General features: G+C 47.2%; 1 protein-coding gene across 1 annotated transcript; it reads right to left on the bottom strand.

The window, feature by feature from the left end:
• SARC_01371 (hypothetical protein) lies at positions 1 to 10048 on the bottom strand. The gene is made up of 16 exons (XM_014304927.1): positions 9718 to 10048; positions 9426 to 9555; positions 9159 to 9235; positions 8688 to 8807; positions 8121 to 8219; positions 7710 to 7909; positions 7006 to 7156; positions 6419 to 6622; positions 6025 to 6177; positions 4919 to 5011; positions 4007 to 4171; positions 3346 to 3420; positions 3078 to 3121; positions 2325 to 2487; positions 1747 to 2068; positions 1 to 1485 (listed from the first exon to the last, which is right to left on the bottom strand). The coding sequence occupies exons 1-16, from the start codon at positions 9988 to 9990 to the stop codon at positions 560 to 562; spliced, it is 3195 nt and encodes a 1064-aa protein (XP_014160402.1). The 5' UTR covers positions 9991 to 10048; the 3' UTR covers positions 1 to 559.

Below are 10048 nucleotides of genomic sequence, written 5' to 3'. Positions count from 1 at the left end.
CCGAAGGTTCATATATTCGCGCTCATTAATTATTATGCATTGCTTCTAAATTGAGTTGGAGTATCGTTTAGGTACTAAAAGTTTATATACGACATGGCATGCTTCGTGATTTATAATTCCTTCGCCTCTGCTCAATGATCTAAATTTCATTGTCCTCGATATTCTGATAACCAGCATACAAGCTTTTGCCCGCAGTGCCCCAGATCATCGACTATCTAAATACAATTTAGCCAGCAATAGCTTACATACGGAAACCCCAGTTTTTACCCGTATTGGTATTGATCGCAATGAGACGTGAAGAACCGTGAATTTCGGCCGCAGGTTGACCCACGTATACTACACAGATTCACCCACTTGTTCAAGCTAGTTAGCTGGCCAACACTCGTCAATATGTGCTGACTATTTGAGATCACAAGGTATGCCCAATACGTCCGATCGATACCGGCTAACCAATCTGATGGGTGGGCGAGTCTTGCCGCCCGATCAACACAGCAGCAGCAAACATCAGGGAAGTACAGAAGTAGCTTTCCCAGCCGCCTATATACCACGTGCCACCCGTTTATTGTTCCTGTGCTGGTTGTACCTCTTTGATACTCTTCCAGGGCTTGGGTTTCCGCTTCTTCTTCTCAGCCATCTCAGCGTTCCCCTGCGTCACCTCACCTCTGCCCACTTGCGCACCGGCACTGAAACCCCCTCCGAATTTAGCACCCGATGTATCAGCGCCTTCAGTCTTATTCTCCACATTGAATTTCTTTCTGGTATTCGTCTGCCCCTTCCCACGTGTAGTCGGTCCGGTCTGAGCTTGCTGCTCCGCATTCGCGTGCTTTCCCAACTTCGCCTCGTCCCCACGAGCTATGCCGTTGGTTTTCTTACCTACCCCGCTATTACTATTACTGCCACGCTTCGTGTTCTTAGTCAAGACGATCATGCTGCCGTTCCCCTTCGTTGTGCTATCTTGTTCACCACCTCCAGAGTCTATTGCGGTTCTGGACGTCTGCTTCACAACGTCCGAGGCTATCGGTGCCGTGGCCTCATTGCTGCGCAATCCGGTGAGAGCCTTCGTAAAAACACTTCCTCTCTGTTGCTGTACAGACCCACTAACGTGCACACTGTCGTTTTTACTACCGTTATCCTTCCCCTGTGCCGGGTTGTTGTGTGGGTGGCTGGGTTGGGGTGCATCTCGCCCATTGGGGCGCTGTGCGTTGTCGCGACGTTGCTGCGTGGTAATACTGTGCTGTTGCCCTGCGCTACGTTGCTGGGCCACGTTGCTGTCATTGGTGTGTTGTTGTGGCGCGTTCTCCAAAAGCGGCGCATTCTTACGTTGTTGGGTGGCTTTGTTGGGTTGTTGCGGTGAGTTGTGGTTGTGCTGCTGAGGTGATCGATCGCGCGTGTGTGACTGCCGACGGCCTTGTTGCGGATGCGGAATCGGCCCATCGCCTCTGGCCCTATCTCCCATTCGATGATTCTGCTGTGCGTTCCGGTTGTCTGGCGAGTCAAGTAAGTGCGGCACGTGTAAGCACCACGAGGAAGGAAGTTAGGGTAAGAAATATATTTTGGGGATTACATGAAATTTTTGTCCTCGAGGGAATTATGAGATATACGACAAGGACGGCTGCCACGGGAAACAGGCGAAAAGGTTATGTGTGCCTTAGTTAGCAAATTATCCAGTACGTGAAACCTAGATTCCAAGGACATTCAAGGACCCCAAACAGAAACAGTAGTGCAACAATTCTCACACATACACACCTGGTCGGCCGTTTCTAGGAGCGTCGCGTCTATTCCCCTCATTCCTCTCATTCCTATATCCCCTTGGATTATTGTTATTATTATTATTATCTCCCCTTCGATTGATGTTATTGCTTCTCTGTGGCACGCCAGGGCAGTCACGAGCCCAGTGACCGTTCCTACCACACTTAAAGCACATCCCCGCAGTCCGGCCTGGAGGCTCAGGGCATTTGGCCATTATATGCCCCTCCAGACCGCAGTTACGGCATATCTTCGCGTCGAGTGGACAGTGTTTAGACGCATGGTCGTCATCTGCGCAAGCGTTGCATCTGCGAACGATTTTCTGATGCAAGGCAAGTGATAGCGGCTGTGAGTGCTATATATTTTACAGGAATAATTGACGAGTTTGGATATGAATTGCGACACAAATATAGTGTGTGCCGCACGTCCACGTGTGCGAAGGGTACTTAACTCATCTGGCATGCATTGCTTACAAACTTAGCGAGTTCATGCTTCAATATTTTGACATGATTTGGTGCACGGTAGCTCGAGCATATGTTCACGTGTGCGTGAGCTCCCCCCCACATTTACACACACACCTCTACACCCTCCTTTGGCACAGCCACATGGTCCACAAAGGAGCCACTCTGCACCTCATAGCACGCGCGAGTGAATTCGGTCACAATCTCTACCATGCCTTGATGATCGAACACCACCGACCCCAGATCGTGCTCATTCTCAAACGGATCCTCAACAGTAATCCTGTCACGCGATAAGGCATGGTGTGCGGTGATATGAGTGGGATAGGTGTACTGCGGCGGTGAATACTTATTTGCCATATTTTATACATATCGTGATACACAATATAGCTACGCACATCATGTATTGGAGCGATCGTAACGTTCACTTTTGAGATACCAGTTGCAGCGAGAGGAAGCTATCATCATAGGGCGTGGCGATGGGCGAGAGAGTGTAAAAAAAAAGTGAGGCACATGGTAATTTCGGCGCATACAGATATTCACAGTACAGTAAGAACCCCATCCGCAAAGCACACACACACAACAGCTCCACAAAACACTAACCATGCCACAAACCTGTTTGATGTAGCCCATTGACATCTGCCATCGGCGTAAGGTAAAACATCATATTACATACCTCAGACTGAGAAATAAAACATATTAACTCATCTGCACAACCATGACTATGCGTAAGATAGCGCAGTATCAGTATACAATAACTGTCCGCACAAGACGGATACATTAGCACCACAACATCTACCACTTGGGCTTTGATCCCACGTCGATACAACCTATGACTACCACCACGAGAAGAGCCTCAGCGGTTCAACACACCTCCACCGGCGTTGTTGCGTGCTCGGCCTATACGTTTTCTTCCTCTGCATCAAGACAGAGCCGATAGGTGGGGTGTCAGACAACCACTAGCTGAGATATTTGGCAGCATACGATAGACTTGCGCCAACATCAACGAAACAGCCGAATTGTACTTCGCCAAGCAACAGTGCCAAAGCAAACAGAATAGCCGAACTATCTTCTGTGACCGTGCAGACGGCAATTGGGGCTAACTTTGTGTACATTATTAGTACGCGTTGGATGCACTTACCAGCTGCGACGCTCGTATCGTCACGGCTTGTTCCGAGATACTGAAATTGAACGCATAGTAGTTGAAGAATTGCATCTGCACGTAGAATATAAGGAGAATAGTTTTAAAAGGAGCAAGTAAAGGATCGACATCAGCAGATATAGCGAGCTTGAAACGTGGAGGCGGAGATTGCGCAGATGCGTGTAGTCCAGATGGCCATAGGGGGAGGAACAAGCCAGGCACAGAACATATACAATGTATAAAGAGAAGTGCTAGTATAGTGCATTGCAGTTAAACGATTGGCCCAACGGGTGTACTCTGTCAAAGATGCTAGGACTCTGATATTGTGACACGCTCATTAAAATAGCCATGTACGTATAGAACGATTACGTTATTTGTATTGCGGGCCCAATGACGAGAATAGACGTGAAAAATAAAGGTATACGTGGCTTGATCCAAAAGCCTTAAACTGGAAAGAGGCGTACACGTTTACCATCCACCCGTGCAGGGAGTGGTGGGTTCTGATCTCCTGTCGCGCACACACACCATCAAAGCACATGCACAGCCATATCCATTACACGGGGTAGGATTGTTCGAACGAGCCTTTTGCTATTCACTGCTACTGATCGTGCTAAAAAACGTAACACCAGCAATCCACTGATAGTGAGCTGACCGTACATACCAGCAATTCTCCGATGGTGCTTGGGTTGCGGTACGCTAAGACCCGTTCGGCTCGTTTGAGGTCCTCACAGAAGACAGCTCCGTCCGAGTGCTTCGCCGCATTGTCCCGACACAGGCGGGCGTCTTGTAGGTTTGGCAGCACCTTGACGTGTTGCAGAAAATGTATCTACACCCACGACACCGGATGTGCCGAATGATTGTACACAGAGAAGGATATGAGATGCTGTATGCACACATGCATGTACGGTGCACAGTCGGCGTCTAGGATAATGTGCAGCACGCTGAACCGCTGCCATGCATTCACCTACAAAATGGCTTAGAGAAAACACGTGCGCGGGTAGGTACACACTGCCAGCACTATAAACCAGGAATATGTGCATATGTGCAGACAAACATCGTGCGTGATGGGTATGAGTAGCGAGTCAGGCCCAACGGCGTGGCACGCAAAACGAGACAGGTCAATTAGAGGCGCACGTCGAGTGCACACGGCAGCGAAATCACATCTGCGGAGAGCTAAGGTAGCGAGATTTGTGTGGAGATGGGCTAGACATTCTTGAACGACACGTTTATGCCAGACTCTGACGTATGTTTTCACCTGGCTATGCTGATGGCGCAGAGATCGTTAATGACACGTACAGGTACGGATTGCAAATAGTAGGAAGCCAATGCTGAGGTATGATCAGCACACATACTGTTGGGATCACGAGTGTATGAAAGCGAAAGAAGCGACAGGTATCCAGGTACCCGCAAAGCGAATAACATCCCACATCCTATGAATACTACGGCGTGTATGAAGTGTGAATACAAGAAGTTACTAATACTGGACCATGCAGAGCGCACCTTCTGTCACGAGCACGTATATATATCAGGGGTAGTTAAAAAACCAATGCTGAAGCTTACTGCACGCACATACCGTCATAATCACGTATGCGTATGAGCTGAGGGTTCCGCCAGCAGAGTTGTTGACACCCCGGCGCTTGGCCCACCATTTGACTGCCAGCATCAACTACACACCAGGTCAAGGATATAAACAAAGTCAAATGATATGGTGAGGAAAGCAAGGTATTACGGTTGTGCTGTGTTTTGTGTCAAGATCGTCTGAGCTAATCAATGGGGTGAGACGGTTGATATATATGCCCTGAAGTCGGCTTGTTTTGTGTTGCATTGTAGCATGGACTTTCAATGATATGGGAAGAATGGAAACGAGTAAACGTATACAAAATGGGTGGAACGAATGAAAATGGCCACGATATACACCCCTAGTGAAGCTCAATTAATCCCATGGCAGCGAATCAAGTAGGGACACAAGTGCTCAGCGCATCTGCACGAACAAAATGAAAAGACACATCGTAAAGATCATCTCATAGGAAAAAAGTTTCTCAAAAACTATGAGCCAGATCTCTCACTTGCAAAAGGTGCGCAAACCAACTGTCAGCATAGCATGGATACGCACAGGACTACACAGACGTAGATGCCACAGTATAGCAGTGCAACCTAGTGCGGTACCTACAGGACGCTGCAAACATGTAGAGCTTCTCAAGCTTCAAGTATCTCGAGATTCAGCCGTTTTCAAACCTAAACTGCGCCGCTCCAGAAGAAGCAGACGCCTCTACGACGACACCTGACTGATTTCATTGTATACTGACCAAACTGCGTGCTCTCTATTCTTTCCACGTCTCTGCACACAGTACCATACTCATCTCTGCGTATAACTAATCTCATCCACTAGCAGTATAGACAAAGCACTCTACGGTCACAGCCGATGGCCAGAGCCCTACGGCCGCAGTAGAGCTGAGCTCTGCACAGCGAAGGCATTGGCAATACACTTGTCGCACACATAAGAGCATTCTGTTGTGCACACCAACTTTATACTTCATCCTACACATGCGTTGAATACACAACACGGTTGATACATCCGTCGCGCTGATAATGATGTATACAGCGAACTCATACTAAAACTCTGCATATGATTGGAACAAACAGCCCATAAGCGTCATACTGACTACATGAAGTACTCACCTCACGCGCGCGGCGGTCGAACAGGGCGTACAGTCGCAGCAGAGTGGTATTCTGCACAGCTAAGGTGTTGTTAATACAGATGTCGCACTCATAACCCGTAGGCGAGTGTACGAATTTGATTATCGGCACGCGAGCAGTGGTGATGGCAAGGATCTGTGGCAAGAACAAACAATGTAGATAGGGGGTTTAATATGATATATATATATACATACATACACACACGCACACGCACACGCACACATATATATATATTCAAACACACACACACACACACACACACACACACACACACATATATATATATGGAAGCGTGAAAAGGTAAGCACTCACAGATAGAGATTGACATGCTGGAATATATTCAATAACCCATTACACTATAGATAACACAACATACATCTGTAAAGACCCTGTCTTGCTTGACCGCCGAGAATATTTTCTTCATGGCCAGAACCACTTTGCCTTCAGAAGACAGTCCCTTGGTCTCGGCAGTCTTTGTAGCGTCACCTGTTTCTTTTGACTTGTCATTCCCACCTTCATTTTGAGTCCCATCTGCGGGAGTGTCATTATCTGCGAGAGGGCTCTCGTTGTCTTCAGAATCCTGCGCAGTTTCCAAGTTGGAGTCAGCATCGATATCCAAAACACGCACAGTGAAATAACGGAAGGGCGAGGTAAGAGAAAGTACCAAGCAGCTCTCAGATTAGGACCCACTACAACTAGTCAATCACCCCTCACGTCTTATATATCGGAATCTAAAGGGCACGTGATACTTGCCAAGTAGGTTTCAAGATACATCCAGTCGGGAAAGAACTGACACGACTATAGTAACACTGCGCACATAAATATGTATGTACACACATTGTACCGATACATGCATACGATTCATATATTCGATTGAAAACCAACCGATGATCAATAATAGGTTGTTCAGGCCCATACACAACAACAATCTACCTGATGTTTCAACATGTATTCTTTGCACACCTTTCTTGGAGGCAGCACGTCGCGGGTATCGGCCTTGTACAGATCTTCATTGCAACCCTGCAGCTCCGGCGAAAGCGTCGGTTGTTTCGTCAGATCCTTGGGCGAAACTACAAGGGACATATCTAGATCGCAGCCCTTGAATCCCAACCCACTGCAAGAAGGATATAAAGCATACAATTTGAGCTCTGCGGGTGCGGTACCTCGTCCTTTCCCCCTCTCAATCGGATACATAGGGCAGGCAAACGATACACAAAATTTTACAAAAACAACCTGCAAAGTTTATGTCACTGTGAGAATATCGCTGTTGGACGCATCTGCGCATACCTATTGTCTGCAGGGGGCAGGAAGCCACAAGCCCATCAAGCAACAAGGGCATGTCACCACAAACAGCAGGCGCGACACAGCAGATATGAATACTAGGGCAATGTCAGGTACGTGAAAGCGTTTATACAAACCCTTGAACTCTTTCTGCCGAGACAATTTGCGATCACCGCGCCTGCCGTCTACGATATGAACACTCGCGTGCAACGACCTTCGCGTTAAAGCACAGACTGCTGTATTGTATTGTCATAGGGCCAGAAATAAAAACACACCAGTCTGTATTGTATGGTCACATTAAGAACTTCCGCTCCACAACACACGAACGCAGTGTACAAACAGGACAGCTCTACAGTACATCGTAAGCTCTGAAAGCCGGGCAGTACCTCTGAGAAGAGCCGAACAGAAGTACTTCACTGTCGGGCAGCCACTCCTTCAGTATGGACTCAATGAAAGCCCTGACTGACTCCTTCGAGGCTTCCTCCTCTCGAGTTGGTACCAACTCTTCCACGAGGGTCTGGATCTCTATATCCAGCGCACGTGCTTTCTCCGGAATCAAGTCCATACCAACTTTTTTCTTCTCAATCTGTTTGTGCGTTCGCGTTGTGAAGATGGATAGTTAATTCATGATGTTGCTTGTATGCACACCTTTCTGAACTTTGTGGAACAGTCATACGCATAAGAGCAAGAGTGAACCTAAGCCCTTATCCCGTAACAGACTGCCTGGCGGGCGATAATAAAAAGTACATCCTATAGCGTATACGTAGCCTATCAACCTATCAAGTCGAACAACATACATTGATTGCTGCAGTCCACTGTGACCGCACATTGCCGTAGTCGGCGCGCAGTGACTTGACACGTTCGCGGATCCGATTCAAATCACTTTTCTTCGCATTCTGAATAAATATCGAAACGCAAGGTTTTCCTGATCAGTGTGATCCCAAAGGTCAATGAGTGGATTATTTTGTGTATCTCTAGCGAGCAGCTCGGTAGCCCAATCTAATGATACGAAGCACTCTCAAAGACCACCATCCCAAGAAGATGTAATTAGGACTATTCTAGCGGCAAATCAAGACAAAACACTACGAAAGTCATCATGAACATGAGGATACAATGTTAACTAGAAAATGTCGACCCTTTTTGCATTGTGACTCGACCAGGAACAGTACAAGCGGCTTGTGCCTATCCCCGCAAAAGCAAAAAACCCATCTTATTAGCCGTGTGAAAAGCACACAGCTAAACAATGTACCGAGCGCTCTGGGGATGACGAATTGCTACTATAGCCAGTAGTCGGCATGCGGATTATGCCTGACCAATAGCAATTGCGAATGGCATACGTCAACGCATACTTGAGAAACAAATACCAGTTCTTTCTTCGTCTCGTCATACACATCTGGGTCCACCATGTCGTCCTGGTGCGACTTCGTATTGTGATTCGATGACTGATTGAGTTTGTGGTACGCCATTATACCATCCAGGCAGTTCTATTGGACGCATTGATCAATGTGAAGGAAAACAGACAGGAACAAGTGTCAAAAGCGACATCCTCGGCAGGCAGTTAAGAAGGTAAAAAGCTAATACAAGAACATTTCGCAGCCGAATGGAAAAAGGTCATTTCTATTCGAGTGCGTAAACATGTAATAAAAAGTTCAAATCAACTTCAAATCAAGTATCCCAGGACGACTAAAACTAACACACTAAATAGAATATGGCTGTCGACTATCTTGACAATACCTACGATACCAGATATAAGCTGAAAAAGTACCAAAACACTAAATAAACCCAGCTCGTAATTGTCTATAGAAGAAAATAATTCGGCTGAGTTGCAAACATACCAACGCGTGCGGGATGTACTCTTGCATTACCATCAGCATCTCACCGGCTTGTGTTTGTACCATTTTTGCCAACTCAACTTTCGGATAAAAAACCGATCGAAGAATGGAGAGGGTGTAAGCTAAGTAAGAGCTGATTGGAGTGAGTTTTCAATGTCAGAAAACTAGATTAACAGTGTGAGCATTCAATGAATTCTAAGCACACTCACCTGGCGTTAAGTGAACAAACGAGAAGGACCCATATGGTACAGCCTAGATAAACCCACTCACCTGGCCTTGTTGTACTAAGGAGAGCCGCAACCGCCGCCCCGATCAACAACAGTGTCTTCTCCACCTGGGTGATGTTTACAAATGTAAACCCCCGCTCTGGTATGATGGCATTGGCTCTCCGAAGTATAAGCTGACGTTGAAGGAAGGTGATACACGCTCATCATTATCTTCACTGTGCGAGCCCAACATTACTAGTCAGTGTGTCTAGGGGCAGTCGACGATACTGAAAACCATACGACACCGTCACGAGACAGAAACCACAATATAGGAGAGAAAACGAAATATATCGTACCAGTTCAGCAGCATCCAGCGGAGTCATATCACCTCCATTGTACCGCTCAGCGATAGCTGCGAGTCCTTCCAGGACACGATCAGTGTAGTGCTTCTTCAATAATGTACGTTCGGCCTGCTTCTTATTCAGCTCTCCGGCCTTCTTGTCCTCAATCTCCTTCTCTTTCAGCGCGTCTCGCGCCGGTTCCACTTCTGAAGAGTCTTGTACCACATTCTTGCCCGTTGCCTTCACAGTCATGGCGAGTTTGGCCATGGCGTTTGTGAGAACTTTCATCTGTTCGGACGTGACAGGAATCTTGCGATGTTCCGCCTCGACAGTCGCATTCTCCTAT

This window comes from Sphaeroforma arctica (assembly GCF_001186125.1).
Source record: "Sphaeroforma arctica JP610 unplaced genomic scaffold supercont1.53, whole genome shotgun sequence".
NCBI lineage: Eukaryota > Ichthyosporea > Ichthyophonida > Sphaeroforma > Sphaeroforma arctica.
Note: the sequence above shows the minus strand (reverse complement) of the source record. Positions and strands in the feature narration are given on the sequence as shown.

Excerpts from the sequence above, each read along its gene's own strand:
- SARC_01371 (XM_014304927.1), bottom strand. The coding sequence starts at position 9,990 with ATGAAAGTTCTCACAAACGCCATGGCCAAACTCGCCATGACTGTGAAG. Across the intron at positions 8,220-8,687 it reads ACGAGACGAAGAAAGAACTG|AATGCGAAGAAAAGTGATTT; the intron begins GTATTTGTTTCT and ends ATATTTATTCAG. Across the intron at positions 7,910-8,120 it reads AGTGGACTGCAGCAATCAAT|ATTGAGAAGAAAAAAGTTGG; the intron begins GTATGTTGTTCG and ends ACGCACAAACAG.